Below are 22,599 nucleotides of genomic sequence, written 5' to 3' on the forward strand. Positions count from 1 at the left end.
CGTTTGCAGAGGAGTGTCTTATCCGCCTTGGAGAGGGGCCTCAGGGTCAGCAGTGGCTGTTCTAGTGCCTGCTCAGTCCCCACCGCACTCCGCAGGAGTAGTACGTGGTGCAGCCCTTCCTGAGTCCTGCTTCCGCCCCTGGCCCTCAAGCCGAGCCCCTGGCCTGCGGGACTCGATGTAGCAGCGTGTGTCTTAAGGAGCGGCAGCACGGCGTCCGAGGGGGGCGGAGGCAGGGCTCCTTCAGCACCTCCTCTCCACCTGGCTCTGCCCCCCTCCTCCCAGAGAAGGGATAGCAACCGGCACACTGTCTCCGGCCCCCAGAGCAGCCCGGCAGGGCGGTGTGACTGCAGATCCATAGGACGGCTGAGAGCAGCTCCCGGCTCTCGCCCACAGCCGGGCTCCTCAGGGAAGGGAGATCGGCTGTTCGGGCAGGTGTGCTGGCCCCCGGGAGGATGCCACGCCCCACGGAGCCCGCAGATCCAAGGAAAAGGACTCAGGGTGAAAGGCAAAGGCCTGGGACCGGGCAAGCGCCCGCGGGGAGCACTTCCCGCAGAGTGCGGTCCAGGTCCCGTGGTCCAGGCCTGGCTACTGGGCGGTTGGGTAGGCCCCGGCCTCCCCTCCGTTTCTCGGTCTCCTCAGCCACGACCCTCCCGGCACGCCTGCCTCTACTGGTTCCTTACGAGTACTGCGGGGACGCCCTGTGTCCCCAACGGCCCCGACCAGTTTCGGGGTGCTCCAGGCTCCCTGCGCGTGTCTGTCTGGGGTTGGGGTGGCCTTTCTGCCGGGCGCAGACACGCCCCTCCCGCACGCCCCCAGCTGAGGCCGAGACGGAAAACATACCAGCTAAGTCGTAGTTAACCAATTACCTGGCCCTGCCTGTAATTACAGGCTTTCTCCTGCGCATGCGCAGCCGCCTCCGCCCCCACCCCACCCCACCCCCGCCCCCCGCCTGGCAGGCTCCTGCAGCCGCCACCCTCTCAGCCCCGTCCCCACCTCGGCGGGCACTGTCATTCCCTCCCTACCCCCATGCGTTCCCCAGAGGGGAGGGGAGCAAGTGTGGTGCTAACGCCGGGCCCGGCAGGGCCAGGAACCCAGAAGGGCACCGCTGAGGACCGCCCGTGCCAGGAGGGTGGTCTCCGTGCGGGCGCCTCGTGGGCGCCCCCTTGCGGTGACGCGCGCTCCAGCCCGCAGCTTACTTTCCTCCAGAAGCTTCCTTAGCTCAAAAGCAAGCGTCTACGCGTGAGTGCGAGGCCCGTGTGGGCAGGGGTGAGGCTCGGAGGGCGGGGCCCTGGGGGGGGTGGTGGCAGGCGGGTCCTGGGACCACCCTCGGGGCAGCCAGACGGCCCTGGGCCAGGAGAGGATGTTCTGGAAGTCCAGTCCTGGCCACTATTCCAGGAGGCTGGTGGGGACGGGGGTGGGGGCCTTCTCCACGGCGGAGTCAGCGGTGGCCGCCACCATGGGGCTGGGCACGTAGTTGAAGGGGGGGACGCGGGCGGAGCGGCTGGGGGAGCCTTGCCGGCTGGCGGGGACGAAGGGGGTGGGGGCGGGCGCCTTGGCGGGCGGCCCGTCCACGTCGCTGCCAAGAAGGGAGGTGGGGCCGCCGACCGTGGCCTGGGGGGGAGCCCTGCTCTCCATGCACGGGGACGTGCTGGAGTTGGTCTTCGCGGCCGCGAAGTCCTCAGTCTGGACCACGGCGTCGCTGGTCTTGCGCTGCGGCGGGCCGGCCGGGCCGTCCTCTGGCGGGGAGCCCAGCAGCGGCAGTGCTCGGGCGGGCAGCGTGCTCCGCAGGATGTGCGGGACGTCCTCGTCCCGGATGCGGCGCCACGTGGTGCCCGGCGCGGCCACCCTGGGCAGCGGCCCGGCCTCCCCTGCGCTGCTGCGGCGGGTGGCGTCCGCTGCAGGTTCGGGGCTGGTGGCATCCGGTCTGCGGACCACGCTGATGTGGGGTAGGGAGGCATAGCGCTTGACCGTCTCGGGCCCGGTGGCCGGCGTGCGGACGGGCAGGCGGGACGGGCTCTCGGAGCTGGTGCGCCGAGGCTGCCGCTCGCTGGGGCGGGGCCGGGCCGCGGGGGCCCGCTGCGGGGCCGGGGCCTGCTGGGAGCCTGCCCGCAGCTCATCGCAGCGCGAGGAGCAGAGGAAGACAGCGGGTAGTGCTGGCCGGCCGCGGCAGGGCGAGTCAGCCTGGGTGGTCGGGTTGGTGGCCTCGGGTGCTGACAGTTCCGAGCGTCGGCGGCGGAGCAGACCCGGCGACTCCTTGATAAAGGTCAGTTGCCGCCGGAAACCCGAGCGCTCGGAGGATTCGCTGCCGCTAGAGCGGGCGGAGGCCACGCGCACCAGGCCCAGGCGGCCCCCTCGGGTTGCAGGGCCCCTTTCTGCGCCCACCCGGACCCTAGGGCCTGGCTCCGGGGCTGCCCTAGCCAAGGGCGGCGGCCCCCGCCTGGCGGGCCTCTGCATGAAGGGGATTCTCACGGGTGACTTCTGCGTCTTGTGCTGCTTGGCCAGCAGGGCTCTTGCTGGAGTCTTGGGCACTGGGGAGGCCTTGGGGCCGGGCAGGGCCCCTGCAGGCTGGGCAGCAGGGGGCGACCTCCTGGGCAGAGGCTGGGAGGCCGGTGAGGTCTGAGAGGAACTTGACGACGGGGTCTTGGCAAGGCGGGCTGGTGGTGTGGCACTTCTCTGCGGGGGACTGAGCGTTGCCAGCTCTGAGATCTTGCCAGGCCGGTGCAGGCTCCGAGACCGCTGCTGCCCTGTGCTGGGGGCTTTGGTGGGGGCCGCCGGCTGCACGGGGCTGGGGGCTCCCATCTTTCTTGCCGCAATGCGGGAACCAGGGGCACCTCTGGACTGTGCCCGGGTGGCCGGACTGGGCATGTAGATCACTGTATGTCCCCGGAGCACCGCCGGCACCCCATTCGGGGCCTTCTGAGTGCCACGCAGCTTCTCCGGCCTGCTGCTGCGCTGGGTGAGGGCCCCTTCTGGTTTCTCTGGCCGCAGGGCACCACCTGGCTGGCTCTCTGCCTTTGGCTGACGCCCCTTCCTATGCAGGGTGGGCTGCAGGGTGGAACCCACCGACTGCCCTGTTGCAAAGGACAGAACGGAATCAGACTCTGAGGAGGCCTCGCGGGCAGCCGCCGCTGCGGCCTGGTGCAGCCATGTGGCAACAGAGTTGGCGCCCTCCTGGATGGCACGCCACTCGATGCTATCCAGGTCTGAGGCATGGTCTGAGCTGGCCGCCTCCTCACTGCGCTCCCGGGGCCCTTCTGCTGCACGCTCCTTTGGCTGGGCCTCTCGGGGTGGGCGGCGCCTTGGGCCAGACACCTGGGGCTGGCGCCTGGGCAAGGCTGAGCCGATGCAGCGCTGGAGCAGCTCTGCCTCGGCCTGCGGGCTGGGGGTGCCATCCTTACTGCCCCCGGGGCCCAGGTCCTTGGTGAGCCCTGGCTTGTGGACCCGGGGCCGGCTGGCCATGCACTCGGAGGGCTCAGGTTCGCTGAGGGAGCTGGCGGAGGAGCTCAGGGAGTAGCATGGTGGTGTCTCATCTGCAATGAGGCTGGGCTGGGCCCGGGCAGGCGGTGCCGCCTTGGGTGCAGCCTTGGGCACAGCCTGCACCTCCTTCCTGGCACCAGCTGGGCACTCCCTCTTCACCGCCCGGGGGATCGCGGATGCCCGCCGTGGGGGTGCTGCTGTGACTGCTGTGGCCGTCTCCTCATCTGAGTCATTGCCATAGAAACAGTACACAGCCTCCTCAGTGGGCGTTGTGAGGCACAGAGACTGCAGAGCCCCATCCCCATGCTCCCGGCCTGGGCGGGAGCTGTCCCGCAGGCTGTCCCTGCAGGTGCTTGGGGGCCGGCGGAGGGGCAGCTCCAGCCCTGCCCGGCTCCTGCCAGCCCCCCGGGGCTGCTCTGTGCTCCGGCCCATGCTCCCCACCCTGTGCCGCTGCCCAGCAGGCTGCCTGGTGGGGGCGGCACGACCCGCGGGCTTCTGCCCATCCAAACGCCCACCATCCTTGGGGGGTCCCTGCAGGGTCTCGTCGCTGAGGGAGGCGGCGCTGGAGAAGTTGACTGGAGTGCCCTCGGCCGAGTCAGTGCAGGAGTCGTCCTCATGGGCCGGGGCAGGCACCAGCATGTAGACCGGCACAGGCAGCGCGCGGCGACCAGGCACCAGTGCCGAGGCCACCTTGCGGAGCCGGGCAGGCACGGACCCACCCAGGCACTCACGCAGCAGCTCCAGCTCCTGATCAGTGGACACCGGCCCTTCCAGACAGCCACTGGCTTCGTCCCGTCGGCGGTGCCCCGGGCCTCCGCCTCCTCCACTGCCACGCTCTGGGCACGCAGGGGGCAGCAGCCGCAGCTCCACGTCCTTCTGCACATAGAGCTCATGCAGGGCCAGTGCGCTGAGGCTGGAGGCACACGAGAAGTTCTCGTCGGGCTTCTCCACGGTGAAACGCACGCTGCCTGCGTCCAGCTCGGAGGGCAGCCGGCAGCGCTCCCGGCAGTCGGCAATGTCCAGGAAGCGCTTCACGTAACTCTCCCACTGCAGGCTGAACTGGGTGGCCTCCCGCTCGCCTGGTGGTGCTGGGGCCAGCGGCGGTGTCTTGCTACGGCTCGGTGGCATGGTTTGCCCGGGGCTATCAGGCAGCTCACTGGGGCTGACCGTGCCGCTGCCCAGTCCGCTGCACGGGTCACTGGGGATGGAGCTGGCAATGGACGGGCTCTCGAAGCTGCCCAGTGAACTGACTGAGCTGCAGCGGCTCAGCACCAGCGGTGTCTCCTGTATGCAGTTCTCAGAGGAGCTGGACGGTGTGGCATCCTCCACCCCCAGGCCCCGACCCCTCTGGGGTGCCGGGATGGCCATGGGCAGGGAGGTGGCCCCCGGGCCCCTCCAGGCCCCATCCAGCTCTGCCTCACCAGGGCCAGCCTCCTCCAGCCCCTCCAGGGAAGAGTCACTCTCGTCTAGGTCCCCAGCCTCGCTGGGCCCCGGGCGGCCAGCTGAGGACAGCGAGGACAGCGAGCTGCAGCGGGACAGGCAGAGGGGTGCTTTCTCGACCGCTAGCTTCTCAGGCACACTGCTCAGGCCCTCTGTGGACAGCCAGGCCTGTTTCCGGGCCCCGGGGGCCAGGGACCCTGCACCCACCCTGGTGGCACCCTCCAGCAGCGGCACATGCTGGTAGGTGGGCGACAACTTGATGGTACGCACGTGGGCGTCTGTGGCCTTGGCATCCCGGGCCTCAGGCTCAGCCTGGCCGCCGGGCAGGTTGAGGTCGAGCCGGCTGGGCCGCGCCTGGCCACGTGGGGGCCCCTCTCGGTGCTCAGCCAGAGCAGCCAGTGAGCAGGGCCGTGAGTGCTCACGAGGACAGTGCCCATCACTTGTGCTACCGCTGTTGAGACTGTCATTGGAAAGGCTGGCGTGGGCTGCCTTGAGCCGCAGCAGTGGGTGAGCCCGGCTGCCGCCCGCTTCCCGCCGCCCCCCCTCAGGTCCCCTGCAAGGTGAGCAGGATTGGGCACGGCCTTCTCGCGGGGCCTCCTGCCCAGGGTCCCCGGAGCTGAGGCTGAAGCTGTCGTCAGAGGAGGTGTGCAGGGCCGAGATATCCTCCACCAGCCTGTCGATGCGAGCCACCGCCAGCGCCAGCTTGGCCTTGGCCCTAGCTGCCACGGCTGCCTCCCCACAGGCCTCCTTCTCCACCTCCAGGCCTCCTCGGCGGGTGGGCGGGGCTCGGGCCAGCGCCTGGCCCTGCAGGAAGGGGCTGCCCAGGAAGAGGGAGAGCACTGCGGGGCTGGCGGGCTCTGCGGCAGTGGCGGCAGCGGCCAGGGAGGGCGCATCGTCGTCGTCAAAGCAGCCCGAGTCAGAGGCGTAGTCCTGGGCCAGGCCGTCCAGGTGGCGCAGGGGCGGGAGGGGCTTCTTGGAGACGGCCTCGGCCTCCGGCAGGCCCTGCTTCTCCAGGTGGTCAAGCGCCTGCGCCAGGTGCCGTGTGTCCAGCTCGGCCTCTAGCGCGCGCTGCTTGCGCACGTACAGGCTGGGCGCGCAGGAGCCCGGGGAGATCGCGGTGGCCGCTGGCTGGTACTTGGCAGGCCGGTGAGCCAGCAGGTTGCGTAGCGCGGCGGCGCTGCCCATGGCGATCATCTTGTGCTTCGAGTGCACCAGGTTCCGCAGCATGCCCACGGCGCCCAGGTCCCACAGCAGCTCTTGGTCGCGAGGGCTGCGGGCCGACAGGTTCCAGAGCGTGCCACACGCATTGCTCACTATGGTCAGGCTGTGCGACGTCAGGTGCTGCAGCAGCGTCTGCAGGCAGTTGTGGTCGCGCAGCACCTGCCTGCGGGAGGCGGGGCGGAGCGCGTCAGGCCCCGCCCAACCTGGACACGGCCCACCACCCTCCCCGGCAGGATGGGGCAAATCCAAACAGAAGATGCCCAGGTAACTTCGAATTTCAAAAACAGGGCTAAATTCTTAGTGTAAGTGTATCCCAAACATTGGGTGGGATGTACTTGTGCCAAAGCTTTTATTAATATCAAACTATTAAACAGTACTATTAATTCGTTATTAATACTCAGGTAAAGTCAAATTTAGTTAACTCATTTTAAAAAATTTTTATTCTATAATGGAGTATAGTTGACTTACAATGTTGTTAGTTTTAGACGTACAGCAAAGTGGTTCTGTTATACCTTTATACATTCTTTCTCGGATTCTTTTCGCATCTATGTTACTATAGTAGAATTCGCTGTGCTATACAGTAGGTCCTTGTTATTTTACGTATAGTAGTGTGTAGTATATCTCTATATACCTATACTAGAGATTTCTGTTTGTTTCTAAAGATACCAAGTACTATTTATTATTAGCATTAGTAGTAGATAAAATGTTTTATTTTGCTTGATAAGACTTTTTTTTTTTTCTGTCCACTCCATGACTTGTGAGATCTTATTTCCCCCACCAGGGATGACTGAACCCGGGACCTCGGTAATGAAAGCACCAAGTCCTAACCACTGCACGCCAGGGAATTCTCTACTGGGGTAAGGTCATTAGCACCAGTATATCCCATGTAATTAGAGACGTGAATGGCAACCCACTCCAGTATTCTTGCCTGGAAAACTCCATGACACAGGAGCCTGGAGGTCTATACTGCATGGGGTCGCAAACAGTCGGACACAACTGAGCGACTAATGCTTACACTTACTTATCCCATGTAATATTTGGGATATACTGAAAATAGTATTGGGGGCTTCCCAGGTGGCGCTAGTGGTAAAGAATCCACCTGCCAATATGGGAGAGGTGGATTCAACCTCTGGATTGAGACCCTGGACAAAGAAATGGCAATGTCCTCCAGTATTCTTACCTGGGAAATCCCATGGACAGAGAAGCCCATGGACTGTAGCCCACCAGGCTCCCCTGTCCATGGGGTCTCAGAGAGTCAGACACAATTAAGTGACTAAGCACACACACACACAAAGATAGTATTAAAAGGAAACAGAAATCTAAGTATTGTTTCTTAATGTTTTAACTGATAAAATCTTCAGCACAGGTATATCCCATGCAATATTTGGGATATACTTAGATGTATACTTTTTAAAAGTTATGTAATTTCATATATCAGAAGCATTGCTTATTAGTAATATTAATAAGTGAAATTAATAAAGAACAAGTTTTTATTACTATTATTTAGAAAGTGGTGCATTTTTATTTTAATAAATTCATTTAAAATTCAATATAAGTATGCAATATGTTATAGTAGGAAATAAATATGTTAATGAAGAATAGGTATTATTTTACTTAATGAATATTTTAATAAAGAGCAAGTATTTATTATTAATGTTATTTAGAAAATTATGTATTTTTTACTGAGTTAATTTAAAATTTAGTACAAGTATATCACATGCAGAGTTTGGGATATACTTTTAAAAGTTATGTCTGTTCACATAGTGAAGTATTGTTGTTGAAGTATTGAAGCTTGTTGTTAATGTTACCTAGTAAGTTACTTATTACATAGTGAATAACATTTTAATAAAGAACAAGTATTATTAATATTACTTGAATATTATGTTTATTTTTACAAAGCTAGTTTAAGATGTAGTACAAGTATATCCCATGTAGTATTGGGGATATATTTATACGAAAAATAGCACCTAGGGGGCCATCTAGATGACTCATTGGCAGGAGAAGGTAAGGCTCCCCGGGGAGTTTACTGCAGAGGGGGAGTTTACTGCAGAGGGGGAGCTGCCAGCCCCACTCCAGTGCCCCCACTCCCTCCCCCCACCTCTTTACCCCCAGCGCTCCAGCACCCCTTACACCTTCCTCCACCCCCCAGCACCCCCCTCCTTCCCTTCTTTCCTCAAGCCCCGCCCCAGTGCCCCCCACATCTCCTTCCTCTGACCCCAGCATTCCCCACTCCCTTCCCCCACACCTCCTTCCCCCCTCCCAACGGGGACCCCTCCCACCCCCTCTCCCTGCCCCCAACTGACCTGTAGTCCTCACGGGTGGCGATGAGGCTGGACACATTGCGCAGGATGCCGCCACCGCTCTCGATGATGGCTAGCGAGTTGCTCTGGCACTTGTAGGTCAGTGTGCTCACCAGGAAGCCCAGGGCACCATCCACCTGGCAGATGGCCGCCTTGTTCTCCGTGCTGTGCGCCGAGAGGTTCCACAGGGCGCTAAGCACGCTCTTCAGGGTGGACTCCTGGGTGCAGGGCAGGAGCAGCAGGGGGTCAACAATGTAGGGGGGACAACACAGCCCACTCACCAGGCCCTCTCCCCAGAGGCACCCACGTGAGATACCCAGATGCGTTTTCAAATTTAACTAACAAGTAATGGAGTCAGCTATGACAGGTTCTCTGAGCGGCAATGTTGGAAGCCCCAGGCGTGGGCCTGTTGCCAAGCAGTGGGTTGTCTGACTTGGTTTCCCCCCAGGTGGAGAACTCGCCGCCAGTGCCTCCTGCCCACCCTGGCTGCCCCGCCTCCCAGCCGCCCCACTCGACACCCACCTTAGTGGCTCGCAGGACGCACTGCATCAGGGCAGTCATGCTGCCCACCTCCCTCAGCACCTTCTTGCTGTTGATATCAGCCCTCCAGGACAGGTTGCGCAGGATGCTAGACACGACCTGGGGGCGGGGCAGGGCAGGCAGGGTGGGCCTGGGCCAGGCTCCCACCCTAAAGGCCTGCAGCAGCCGGCACACAGCAAAGCGCAGGGGATGCCCTCCACCTCCCCCCCCAGTGTTCCCACAGCCTCCTGATACCTGGTGCAGCTCCTCACTCTCTGATGCCAGCTGGGCGACAATGGCCTCCATGCAGCCCCGGCGGGCACACAGTGCAGCCTGTGGTGGGCACAGGGAAGTCATGCCATGTCGGGGGGGACAGGTGGGGCGAGTGTTAACCAAGCACTTGCAATGTGCTGGAGCTTGAACCCCACCCCCATCTTCACCACCATGGAGGGAGGGGAGCAGTCACTTCATTGCCCAAATGAGCCTGAGGCTCAGGCAGGTGCAAATACTGGTCTCCCCCGCAGCCCTCCATCCACAACCCAGAGGCCCCCTAGCCCACAGGGCAGTGTGGCCAAGAGGACAGTGGCCTGGTTGAGGGAGAAGCTGGGCCTCAGTCTCCCCACCTGTCCCACAGCTCAGTGCTACTCTGGGCCTGGTGAGGCCGACCCACCCACCCAGGCACCTTGTTGGCGACGTCCCCGAAGGTGAGGTTGGTGAGGGTCATGCCGGCGTATCGGCGCAGGGCCAGGTTGAGAGGGTCCCGGGTCATCTTGTGCATCTCATGGTCAACCTGCAGTAACTCCGCCACTGCCTGCAGCCCACCTGTGGGGGTCCCGGCAGTGCAAGGGTGGTCAGGTGCCCCCAGCCATCCCGCCTCACAGGTCACTCTGCTATACACCCTCCCTTCTCTCCCACCCCCAGTCTGCTCTCCTCAAGCCTACTTTTGAAACCTGACTCTGAGGACACCTCCTCCAGATAGCCTGCTGGCAGGCTTGCCTTTCCCCTCGGTGCCCTGTGCCTCCACGCCTGCCTCCTTTCCACTCTCAGTCTCCAGTCACACGTGGTCCAACTACAGAGCCTTTGCATGTGCTATTCCCTCTGCCCGGGTGCTCTTCCCCACTGTCCACCCAGTTTCCTGCGTCCCCTTCTGTTGAAGAGTCACTTCCTCAGGGAAGCCCCCCAACTTCCCAAACAAGAAGTCTCAAAACCATTAGACGGCGAACCACTGAGGGCAGGGCGGGAGGCTGTGCCCTGCCACGTCCCCAGGACGGACCAGATGGCATATGCTCAGGAGCCATTGCTCATGGCCCCCACACACAACCCTCTGTTCACTAGGACACAGGGTTCTCACGAATGTGGACGGTGATGGTCAAAAGGTACAGGAACCCAGACACACACGGCCCTTCCCCTCGCTCAGCAATGGGATCCTTCTCAGGACTGTGAAGTGCTTTTGCTCATGAACACAGCAGTGGGGGCCATCCTGGGGAAGGGGCTCAGCAACACAAACCCACAAGCTTCCAAAGGGACCCTGTGTGTGTGTAATGTGCATAGCAGAATGAAAAAAATGTTGAGATACATAATTCAAAGTTGAGGGGGGTATCCAAAGCCTTTTTGCTTCTTAATCTTAAAAATCCACTCCTAGGAGCCTATATATTTATATATATAGTGGAATATTACTCAGCCACAAAAAAGAACAAAATATTGCCATTTGCAGCAACATGGATGCAACTAGAGATTTTCTGTGAAAGACAAAGACAAAAGCCATATGATGTTACTTAATGTGGAATCTAAAATATGACAAATGAATCTATCTACCAAACAGACTCACAGACACAGAGAACAGATTTGTGGTTGCCAAAGGGGAAGGATGGAGTGGGAGGCTGCGGTTGGCAGAGGTAAGCTATTATGTGCAGGATGGATACACAACAAGGTCCTACTCTATGGCACAGAGAACTATATTCAATATCCTGTGATAAGCCATAATGGAAAAGAATTTAAAAAGAATATATATAACTGAATCAATTTACACCTGAAACCAACACATTATAAATCAACCATACTCCAATAACAAATATTTACCATACTATAAATTAAAATGGAGAAATCTTATAAGCCCAGAATGCACAGCCCAGGGGTCCTCAGAGTACCAGTGCCTGTTAAATTGCATTGCACACACCATGCCCACAAGAGGGGAGAAGGTAAATCATATCTTAACTTCATCAAATAAGTGACCTTTCAGGCCTCCTGGAGGGGACTTGGTAACCCCCAGGGGTCTGTGGAACAGCCAAGAGAGGAAAGCCTCAAGAGCTGTGCCCTCTTGTAAAGTGGCCACTGCTCCAGATGCCCCCCACCCTGCCCCTCACCCCACATTGTCATACCATGTGAGACCTTAGGGAACTTCTGAGTGCTCCGATCACCTGCCAGGTGAGAGGTATGTGCCTCATTTTGTATTAGAGTAAAATGAAGCAGATGAATGTAATTTGCGCCCTTGGTATTTCTGTTTCCAACATTTCAACGGACCTTCGTTAGGAAAAAGATGTAATATTCCCAAACCTAAAATTTCACAGGGTCGCCCCGCCCTGACCACTGGTAGGTTAGATTCACCTCAGCTCCTGACTTTCCCAGCCCTACCCCCATTGCCTGAGTCCCAGGACCACTAGGGCCCAGAGCCTGCCCTGCGCTGGAGGAGGCCTGGAGACCTTGGACCAGATCGGGGGCAAGGGTAGATGAGGGACACTCACCCAGCTCATTCATGGCACGGCGGTATTCCTCGTCGAAGGACAGCTTCATGACGGCGCAGGTGGCCTGACAGATCTGCGGCTCGATGGGCACCGGCGCTGTAGGCACAAGGACCATGGTCAGAGCCCTCCCACTCCCGGAGATGTTACCTGGTGCGTCCCCGCCCCTCCCTGCGGTCTGCACTCTGCAGGCCTGCCAAAACCCCAGAGTTTTTCAAAGTGCTGTGCGCTGGGCTTGTGGGAGTCACTCCCGGAGTAGAGGGGCCTCCTTCACAGAACCTCTAAAGTGAACAAGGAGCGACCTGCCTCACCCAGTCTGGTGCTCAGCATTGGAAATTAACTTTGCAATCAGCCACAAAAGCTAGGAATCTCAAACTCTGCACTCACGTTTAGAGGGTTGCCTACAATCCATGGTTTCTTGAACATCTACCCTGCGGCCTGGGTTGTTCGTGGTTGTCCCTTCACCAGTCTATCTTCACAGGTTCCCATGAGACCTCAGCCAGCGCCAGGCACAAAGCAGGTGCCCAGGAGAAGCCAGAGGCCCCTGACACCCCAGGGTGCTGCCCTGCCCTGCCCCGCGGGGAGCCCAGGATGCGCACTCACCAGCACCGGCACCGCCGCCCTCAGGCCCGCCATCCCGGGCCTGCAGCCAGTCCCAGCAGGTCTCGCAGTAGGCGCGGATCTGCTCCAGCACGTGTAACACGCGCATCTCCTTGCGTGCCAGCCCCTGGTCGGGCTGAGAGAAGACAATATTGTGCAGTGCTGCGTTGGCGCGCATGCGCGCATCCTTGGCTCCCGGAGCCCCGGGGGTCCCGTTGCGACCCCCAGCCCCGGCCTCAGTGCCATGCAGGATCTGCAGCAGCAGCGGCAGACAGCCTGAGCGGCGCATGGCCACGCAGCTTTCGGGTGAGCTGGACATGGCGAGCAGCGTCCGCGCCGTGTCCTCCTGGTCCCGCGTTGCCAGCATGGACAGGAGCCAGAAGACCACCTCCACCTGCGAGGGGCAGGAGATGTCAGGGTGGGGAGCCTGCACTCCCCAGCCAGGGACAGTCCCCCAGCCCCTGGTGACTCCCCCTAAACAAGGGAGTCCCATCATGCTAGCCCTCGCTCACCCTGCATCCTCCCAGAGAACACACACATACACCCTACTGCAGAGACGCCCCCAGTCCGTGAGGGCCAAAGGCCCATCCCACCGGCATCACGGGTACTCCTAAGCTAGCATGCCCTCCAAATATATAGGACAGGTAGCCACACCAACGCCAGGCTCCAGACTACAACCCAGCCTCACCAAGCACTCCAATTCAGGGTGACCATCCCACACCTGGATAAGCTTTATGGCGGTCTGGGGAGGAAGGGCCTTCAAATGCAGTAGGGGTGCAGGACCCACTTCACAGTGTATCCCAACCAAGCTGCCGCCATCCCTCCACCCCGCCTGTGAGCATCCCCCGACCTGGACTCCCCCTCACCTTACTGTTGCCCGGCTGAGGGGCACCATCCTCAGGGTGCGTGGGGACCTCATTTTCGGCGTCCTCGTCCATGGGCATCGACTTCACTGCCAGCAAGGCCTGTGGGAGAGCGCCAGGCCTGTGGTTTCCGCCCAGGGGCACCATACAAAGCTCTCAGGCTGCCATGACAACGTAGTGGGGGCAGGGCCCTGGGGGTTCCCTTACTGCCTTGGCTGTCATCACCTACTAGGGCTCTAGCTCCGCCGCCCTGGTACCTGGGGCTCAGTCTGCTGCACCCGGTCCTGCGCGGACAGCAGTTCCTTGTCTATCTGCTCCAGGCGGGAAGCACGGATCTGAGTGGGAGAAAATGCACGCTGTGGAAATCCCGACTCCGCGCACGTCCCAATATGGCCCCGCCCTCAGCTCAAATCGGCCACACCCACTGTCAAAGCCCCTGGGCTCTGACCCTGGGCTTCTTCCTCGATGTGGCCCTCCCACTCTAAACCCCACCCAGTTACTTGACTCCACTCACTTCCTGGCCCCACCCAAGGTCCAACCCTTAACCCCGGACTCTTGACCCGCCCAAAACTTAGACCCCTGTCTACCCTCCAGACACACTCAACTTTCTGACTTGGTCCCTCAATTTGACTGGCAACGCCCAAGTCTTGTTCAGACTCGGTTCCTCGCACTGTCCTCTCCGTCCCCATCGCCCGGGGACTCTGCCCTCTGTGCTGGGTCCGGCCTAAACCCGCTCTAGCTGTGGCTTTGCCCCCTGCGACAGGCACCACCCACAGGAGCCTCTGCTCTCTGATTCGCCCACAGGTATATAACCCCGCACTAACCCAGACTCCTCCCACAAGGTCTGCGCTCTGATTCGCCCACTGGTGCACTGGCCCGCCCGCGCCGTACCTGCGCCCGCTGCACCATCTCGTCCGAGGTGCCGAAGCGCTCCTCCATCAGCGAGCGGATGTGCTGAGCCTCGAATTCCAGCTGCTGCCGGATCAGATCCATCTGCATCGAGAACTGCTGGGAGGGGCGGACGGGCCCCGTGAGGGGGCTCCCGGGAAGGGGAGGGGCCTCCACCTCCGCTCCACGCCCCCCGCCGTAGGCGGGGCCCTGTGGACCCCTGGGCCGCCCGGGGAGCTCACCGTCTCCACGTGCGGGAGTTCATCCAAGCGCTTAGATAGCCCTTGCAACTGCGAGTAATACCAGAGCTTCTCCTTTTCCTCCTTCTCAATCTCATTCAACAGGAAACACCTGGGGGAGGGCAGGTCGGTGGGCGCGGGCTCACAGGCCGGGAGCTGTCTACCCTGATTTTAATGAACACTTCTTGGGTGCCATGTTTAAGAGGCAGTGTGGCAGTCTCAGCGCCCATAGCACTCCTGGGACTGGGGTGGGGATGGGGTGCAGAAATTAATTGAAAGTAAAAAAGGCAACTCATTTGTAAACTGTGATCCTCGGAGAGAGGCTCTGAAGAGGTTAACACCTCTGCAATACTGGATAATGGCTTTCTAGCCTACACAGGGTAAACTTGAGGCTCAGACTTCTTCATGTCTGGTGCGGAGACACTGTTATTCCCATTCTACAGGGCAGAAGTCTGAGGCTGGCAGGGGCTAGGGTTCCTGCTTGAGGTCAGACAGCAAAGCATAGAGTTAACTCCAGCCTGCTCCAGAGCTGTTCTACCTGACCCTACACGACCCAGCTGAGCTAGGCACCCAGACCCTGCCTTCTTCTGGCCTCAGGCCCAGGTTTCTTGGGCAGCAGCCCTTTCTCCACAAAGATTGCCTTGAGTCCCCCTGGCTCCAGGCCTGACTCTGAGCCCTGGCACCGGACACAGCCCTGTCCCTGGCAATGCCTGTGTGTCCGGGACCCCTGGGGACGTCTCCCAGGAGTCTTCCCCTCAGCAGGAACACCCCCCTCCTCTTTGTCCTCCAGTTGAGGTCAGTTGGGCCAGGGAAGGGGGCTGAGGTACCAGCCCCCTGGGGGCAGTGGGTGGGGTGGGGTGGGGGCAGGAGGGCTCACAAGGTGGGTGGAGATCCCCCCATCTCACCGTTCCCGGTCCAGTTCCTCCAGGAGCCGAATGGTGGCCCGGCTCAGCTCCCCAAAGCTCTCTTTGGAGGGCCCAGAGCTATGCACTGGGCTTCCCTCAGGGGTCCGGGCAGTGGGTTCGGGGGCCAGAGCTGGGGGCTGGAACTTGAGGTTATACAGGCTGGTGATGTCCATCTGCAGCGCTGAGTGGGCATGGAGAGAGAGGTGAAGATAAGCACCTCTCCCTGCCTCCCCTCCCCGCAGTATGCAGAGGAAGTCCCAGGTCAGTGCCTCACCTTTCAGCTGTTCCAGCACCTCAGTCTGCCCGGAGGACACCAACACACGGGCCTCCTGCTCCAGCTTGCCCTGTAAATGCTGCAGGACTGCCTGAAGATGGAGGCAGGAAAGATAGCGGTCGGTGATGCCTGGGAGCTCCAGGTCTGGCCATCTGTTAGATGCCCTCGTCCTGCCCACCCATCCCTTGTGTTTGTCCCTGTGCCACAGGCTGTGTCCTCTGCCTCGCCTCGCCTCCCCCTCACACCTTCATTCCTGACGTCTCTGTCTCCAGCTTGGACAGGTGACTTGAATTATCCCGAAGCTCCTGCCTCAGGTGACTGTTCTCGGCCTTCAAGGCCTCCACCTGCCGCACCAACTGTTCATAGGGAGCCACGGAGCTCGTCATCTTCAGCTCCTGCAGTGCCTGGGGCCGTGGGAGACAGGGATCATCCAAGGGTCTGGGGAGGAGGCAGCCCCTGACCTAGGTTCTGGCCCTCCCACCCAGCCCTGGGTGGGTCTCAGGCAGGGTGGCTGGATGTTGCAGGCAGAATGGTGCTAGCCCAGGGAGTCTGGGGGACTGACCACCTGGCAGATGGGGTGACAGACACAGGCAGGCAGGGACAACAGGAGACAGAGGGACAGAGCCATTGGACAGGTTTTCAGACAGACAGCCAAAGTGACCAATAGACAAGACACACAGACAGATGCTGGCCCTCACTGTGGGGGCTTCTGGACACACAAACAGACAGTCAGCTAGACAGACATATGGCCTGACAATTTAATTTTATTATTATTATTAATTTTGGCCAAATCCACGACACGTGGGACTTTAGTTTCCCAACCAGGGATTGAACCCACACCCCCTGCATTCAAGGCTATGTCTCAACCCCTGGACCACCAAGGTAGTCCCCAACCTGATAATTTAAACTTGCAGGTGGGCTCTCCAGCCCAATGCCACCAGGCTTAGACACACAGCCAGAGACAGACAGACAGACAGATGATAAACCAAGACCCTCTCCTGAATGAGCACAGGTGCCCAGAGGCTGAGTGGACAGACTGCCAGCTGGCCCAGATGATGGACAATAAGAATGCCATGAAGGTTCTAAGAAAGTGGTGGACAAGCTGATGGTGGAGCCCTGGCAACTGTACAGTTGGACAGACAGACCCAGAACCGCGAGGATCACCTAGGGGTCTGGAACCTGGACACCTGCAGCCCCAACACCCATTCAAGCAGTGGTTGGATCCAGAGTACCTACCTGCTCGGCCCGGTGCCCCTCTGGTCAGCCCTCTGCTAGCCCCTGTCGCCCCCAGGACCTCCAGCCCCATCCCCAGCACATGGCCACCGCCGCTTGCTTCTTTGTGTGTCTGGCTGTCCTTCCTTACTCGGCCCAACCTCCTCCGTCTATCCAGCTGGCCAGTGCCTCCTCCCTTGTCTTCGCCCTCCTGACGGTGCGATCCCACCACCAGCCCCCCTTCCCTCTTTGTTCCCTTCCCATCAGCCCATGCCCCCTCCCTCCGCCTTTGTCTGAGGCACACCAATGGCAGCTCATCTCCTCCGCCACCTCCTCCCTAGGAGCCCCCTCCCCAAGTCAATCAGTCAGCCACCCCTGCCCACAGCAGGGGGGGGGCACACCTGCCCCCTCCCCTCCCCCTCCACCACCTGGCCGCATCCATTCATTCCCTTTTTCACTCATTCTCCTCTCTCTCCCCCACCAAGGAGCCCCCCACTCACCCTAGGGATCCCAAGGGCACAGCTGAGCCTGGAGTAGGGGTGCAGGGGCTTGGCCCCAGGCAGGACATGGAGTCAGTCCTTTCTAATCACTCGGAGGATCTACTGCATGCCTGGCTCTGTCATCTGATACCTTGTCACAGTCCTGAGTCTCGGCGACCACCATTAGATTGTTCCCAGAAAGAGAAGCTGAGCCAGGGGGTGGGGGATGCACCAGGCATGCATGGAACTCAGACACTGCCCTGCAAGTGCTCACAAGTCCAGGTAGTGCTGGAGGTATACCAGCCCTGCCCTCTTTGCAAGCCTCAGTTTGCACATCTGACAAATGGGGAGAACTCAATCTGCCAGGCCTGTCTTGTGGGAGACTAGAGGGCCAGGTGGGATGGCTGTCATGGAGCAAACCACAAGTGACAGGCAGACAAGACAGTCCTATGTGAGACAGCATGTCAGGTGGGGGAGACTGGTGCCCGAAGACCACAGCTTCCCCTCCCACCACAGTAATGATCCTGCCTATGACTCAGCCAGGAGTCCCAGCTGGGCATCAGGAAGGACTGGAGTTTCGGTGAGACCCCTGGGGTCCAGTGGGGGCCCTGTGTCCTGGTGGAGGCCACCACATGTGCCCACCCAGGGGGAGCAGTAGTCCTGGGCATAACCCTCCCATTCCCCAAACCCAGAACCCGCCTGCAGCCCCTTCCCAAGGCTGCCCTCACGGGCTCTTCTGGAATGGCCCAGTGGAACTTCAGACCTTTCATTCCCCTCACACCCAGTAATTACTGCTATGTCCCCATCAGACTGAACTTGGCAGCTGGGCTACCTGCTGGGCTCCCCCCTCTCATTCCAACCTGGGTCTCTAACCCCACACTCCCATCACCCACCCCAAGCTCTGCCCTGGGGGGACCCTCTCAGGGCATCCTCGCCAGCCCCTTCCTGGCCTCCCACGATCCACTTTTCACACACAGTCAGAGGGAACTTGGAAAATCACAAGCTGGACCCCATTTCTCTCCTGTGCCAATGCCTCCAGGGCTCCCTGGGGCCTTCAGCATAAGCTGTGACTCCTTTACAGAGGCCCCACGTCACTGCCCCTGGCAGCTCTTTCTCCCCCCACCCCAGGCCTTGACACATGCAGTTCTCCTGACCAGAACACCTCTCCTGACTCCTGCCATCCCTCACAGTGCAGCCTCCTCCTGGAAGCCCTCCTGCCTGCCCTTCATCCCAGGCTGCCTCGAGGGACTGCATCAGACATCTCCATCGCCAACAGGAAAGCACCTACAGCTAGGGGTTTGTCTGAATGAGCAGCGAGAGGCCGCATTTCCTCTGATTCAACTGACACCCAGAGAGAGGCAGCAGCATCCCCCTAGGCACATTGGCCAGCCCGCAGACTCTGGGAGGCCTGGGTGTTGAAACCTGTGAGTGGGTGTTTGCATGGGACCAGCTGCAGAGACGCAGACGCCTAGCTCCCTGGGACACAGTTTCTCCTCTGGCTCCACCCTGAAGAAATGGAGTCTCCACATTGTGTATTTACAGGCAAGGCAGAGAGAAAAGGATGGAGACTCCTGGCGAGGCGGAGGCTGCCCTCCCTGCCCTCCACCCAAGGAAGGCGCCCGCTTACTTTATTTCATTGGGTTGGGCTGGCTGCGGTGCGGTGCGGAGGGCTTGGGTCTTCCTCCCTCCGCGCTGCTACGCCGGCCCCGCCCAAGCTCCCAGTCTTTCAGGGCTGGGGCGGCAGCGGGGCCCAGGTTCCAGGGCTCCGGGATTTCGGCGGCTCTGACAGGGGGCTCCGGGGCGGACAAAGCCCGGTCTGGGCCTCGCCAGGCGGCGCCGCCGCTCAGGGCGCTGGACGAGACCACCGCGAGCGGGGGAAGATGCGGGATGGATGCAGGCGCGGCGGCCAATGGCGGCGCGGGAAGATGGGCTGGTGCCATGGCAACAGCCAATGGCGGCCCGGGGCGGAGACCGCCTCTGGCTGCGGGGCGTCGGACCTTCGCTAGGGTTCGGGGGGAGGGGGTGTATGTGTGTGGGTGAACCCCCCTAAGGAAAGGGAGCGCCCCAATGATCATGACCTCTTGTCCTCTACTCCATTTCCGGGTGAAATGGCCTCTTAGAACCTGCAGTGGCTGAATCTGAAGAATCTGAGAGTAAAGCATCCAGTCCTGGGTGTTACATCAGAATCTCAGGGTGGAGGGAGGGCCGCCCCAGGGGCGGTGGGGCAGGAAGCCCTTCCCCACGGATCCAGCCTGGCCTTGTTCCAATGGGTCAGGGCAGGCCAGGACTGGGGACACAGCTGGAGGGCCTCGAGGGTCCTGACTAGCATAGGGAGGTGAGTTGGAGGGTGGGCAGGCATGCTGGGGAGCACCTGGGACCCTGTATTTCTCCCCGCTTCCTTAGCAGAGTGTGTCAGCACCTCCGTGACTCCATGTCCCTCCCCACATTCCTCTGTCCCTGACTTTCTCTGAATCTCTCTGACTCTGTCTCAGGTAGAATCCACAATTCAGCCTTGCATAAGGGAAGCCAGAGGAGGGGTAGGTCTGGGGTCCCCAGAGTACCCATCCCCAGCTGTATCAGATCCTCAATGAGTCCCTGGAGGCCACTTGAGGGTTTAATACCCAGAAGCTGAATCTGTAGCTGCGGCTGAGGCTGTCTGGTGCCCAAAGTTATGAAGGAGGCACCAGGGCCACAAAACACAGCTTCGAGCCTGCCTCCATCTTCTCCTGGCTGGGGGACCAGAGCAAACAGTCATTCACCTGGAGACCCTCCCATTTCTTTCTCTGTAAAATGGGATGGTGGCTGCAGCCCTTGCAAGGGCTGGTGCGAGGAAGGCCAGGACAGGAGGGGCAGCCAAGGACACAAGGACCACATTGTTTCCTGTTGGGTGAGTTGCAGGAGGCCCCGTGTGCCCCATCCTGGGATGACAATGCTGAGGGCCCTGAGAGGATGCAGACCTTGACTGTCCCAGAGCCTCTAGAGCTGGACATTGCTGTCCCCAGCCTGCAGGGCTCAGAAGAGGGGTGCAGCAGGCAGAAGAAGTCCTTCCAGAGGCTGGGGAGGCTGCACTGAGAAGAGGACATGGGTGCTGGGCCCTTTCAGGATGAATCAGAATTGGGCATGGGATTAAGGAAGGGAAAAGCTTTCCAGGCTGAGGGAACAGCAGGTCTGATGCTTGGAGCCAGGAAAGATCAGAGCCCACTCGAGGCATACAGGCATCTGGTGGGGCCACAGAGGACAGAGGGTGGTAGGGTTGGATCAGGAAAATGATGAGGCCTTTAGAGCAGGGGCAGTCCCCATGGAGGAGTCCTGGGGCTGAGTGGGGGTGGGGAGAAGGCAGAGCCCAGGACCTCAGCTTCAGCTCCACCTTGACTCCCCTCTACAACCTTGGGCACATCTCTCTCTGACCTCAGTTTCCCACTTGGTTCACTGGGAGGTGGGTTGGAGAATCACTGCCCCCACCCCCATGGGATGAAGTCTTAGCTCCCCCACCCAGTTTCAGATGGCACTGTCCTCAGCCAGAACATTTGAGCTGGCAGGGACTTGGAGGGTCCAATGACCAGTCCTATCCTCATACACAGGGGCAAACTGAGGCTCAGGGCAGGAAGCATGTTGCCTAAATTCATGCAGGAGTCCCACTAGATCCTCCCTGGGCATTTCTCACCACTCTGGGTGTGTCTTTGACCTGGAAGGCTAGAGCACATGAGGGTTGGATTGTTGTTCAGTTACTAAGTCATGTCTGTCTCTTTGCGACCCCATGGACTGCATGCAGCACGCCAGACTTCCCTGTCCTTCACTGTCTCCTAGAGTTTATTCAAACTCATATCCATTGAGTCAGTGATGCCATCCAACCATCTCATCCTCTGCCTCCCCCTTTTCATTTTGCCTTCAAATTTCCAAAGCATCAAGGTCTTTTCCAGTGAGTCAGCTCTTTGCATCAGGTGGCTGAAGTATTGAGGGCTGAGACCCCAAGGCAAAATGCCCTGTCCCCAAGCCTCTGGAACATCATGTCGCTGACATCACCCAAGACTTGACCCTGTAAATCTCTGAGGCAGAGCCAGAATGTGGCATCACTGGAAATTCTAGAACCACAAGAGCCTTCGTAACCCTCAGAGGCTCCCAGAACCCCAGGCTCAGTCTTGGGAGGTGCTGAGAAGCAGTGCCCAGGTCTAGCGGGGGGGTCCCCTCCCAGTCTCCATCCCTGCTATCATCTGCACCCCCTAGTGCACAGGGCTGTCTTCTCCCCACCCCCACCTCAGCACTTGGTCCGGCACACAGTCAGGTTCACTCTTGGATCTTCTGAGCCTGACCTCGAGCATCTCTGCCGCCTTGATTCTCTGCCCTCCCCCACTGAGCCTCAGCTGTGTCAGGAGCTGGAGACGGAACCAGAAGTGGCCCCCGACTCAGAGCTGGATGATAGGGGCGTGGGAACAGGAAGACACCAGATGGTCATGAGACCACAGAGATGGGCTCAGGTTGGGTGACTGAACAGGGCCCTGACAGGTGAGGAGAAAATGCCACTGGAGGTGGGAGAGGGGTGGAGCCTGCCGGGCCAGGCCGCGTCCCTGAATCCCGGTCTCCTGACAGCGGTTCTGGGCCTCAGTTTCCCGGGAGTGGAGGGGCCGGGCGCGCGGCCCGTCAGCACCGTGGATAGCTCCCGCCGGCCTCCTGGCTGTGTCATGTGCTGGCGTATCCGCTCCACGCTCAGGCTCCAGCCCAACTCTAGGCATGACCTTGGGGGCTCCCCGCTGCATCCCCCAGCCTCAGTTTCCTCCTAAGGAGGGGATGTTAGAGCCCCAGGATTCGGATGTCAGAGGTAGCAAAGCTCTCGGGCCCGGTGGGATGGACATTAGTATTAACATCAGCATGGGCGATGTTAGTCATACGCTCGGCGTCCAGAGGGGGAAACTGAGGCCTGGAAAGGTGCAGGGCGTGGCACGTCCCTCCAGACGCCTGTGCTTGTCGAGCTTCAGCACAGCGCGCCCCAGCCGCAGCCTCCCTCTCCCACCAGTCTCCTGGTCCGCTCAATGAGGAGGGGTCTGGAGGAAGTCTTTCTTGGAGGCTTTACGCTGGGCACGAGGTGACCGCGCTTGCGCAAACCCGGGAGTTGGGGGAGGTTGACTGCGGCGCGGGGGAGGGGCTCCCAGCCCTGAGAAAGACCTGAGGCGGTTTCCCTGGCAACGGTCTCCACAGCGATCGCGCAAGACCCCAGACTCGCGGAGATTCACTGCGCGTGCCCCGACGCCTCCTGATGCCACGACCACAGTCCTCGCCGTCCTCACTGCATCCCTGGCTGCGGCTCTACGCGCCCCAGCCGCACCCACGGCCAGACCCCACCCACTAGACCTGGACCCCCGCGGCCTACCTGGTCCCGGAAGAAGGCCGAGTGCAGCAGGCTCAGCAGCCCCAGGAGCCCCATGGAGCTGTGGCCACCTCCACCAGCC

General features: G+C 60.4%; 1 protein-coding gene across 4 annotated transcripts; it reads right to left on the bottom strand.

The window, feature by feature from the left end:
• Nucleotides 1-1,089: 1,089 nt before the first annotated feature.
• APC2 (APC regulator of WNT signaling pathway 2) lies at nucleotides 1,090-22,599 on the bottom strand. 4 transcript variants are annotated; one of them, XM_043465590.1, is made up of 15 exons: nucleotides 22,521-22,599; nucleotides 15,710-15,868; nucleotides 15,465-15,555; nucleotides 15,191-15,371; nucleotides 14,289-14,397; nucleotides 14,050-14,163; nucleotides 13,416-13,493; nucleotides 13,162-13,260; nucleotides 12,299-12,689; nucleotides 11,699-11,794; nucleotides 9,640-9,779; nucleotides 9,213-9,290; nucleotides 8,961-9,077; nucleotides 8,442-8,656; nucleotides 1,090-6,301 (listed from the first exon to the last, which is right to left on the bottom strand). In XM_043465590.1, exons 1-15 carry the CDS (start codon nucleotides 22,572-22,574, stop codon nucleotides 1,387-1,389), a joined length of 6,837 nt encoding a protein of 2,278 aa, XP_043321525.1. In that variant the 5' UTR covers nucleotides 22,575-22,599; the 3' UTR covers nucleotides 1,090-1,386. The 4 variants fall into 4 exon arrangements, with proteins under 4 accessions (XP_043321525.1, XP_043321524.1, XP_043321526.1 ...); XM_043465589.1 differs by having other exon boundaries at nucleotides 14,050-14,166; XM_043465591.1 differs by lacking the exon at nucleotides 22,521-22,599 and adding an exon at nucleotides 18,783-19,009 and having other exon boundaries at nucleotides 14,050-14,166.

The sequence above is a fragment of the Cervus canadensis genome, chromosome 4 (genome assembly GCF_019320065.1).
Source record: "Cervus canadensis isolate Bull #8, Minnesota chromosome 4, ASM1932006v1, whole genome shotgun sequence".
NCBI classification, from domain to species: Eukaryota; Metazoa; Chordata; class Mammalia; order Artiodactyla; family Cervidae; genus Cervus; species Cervus canadensis.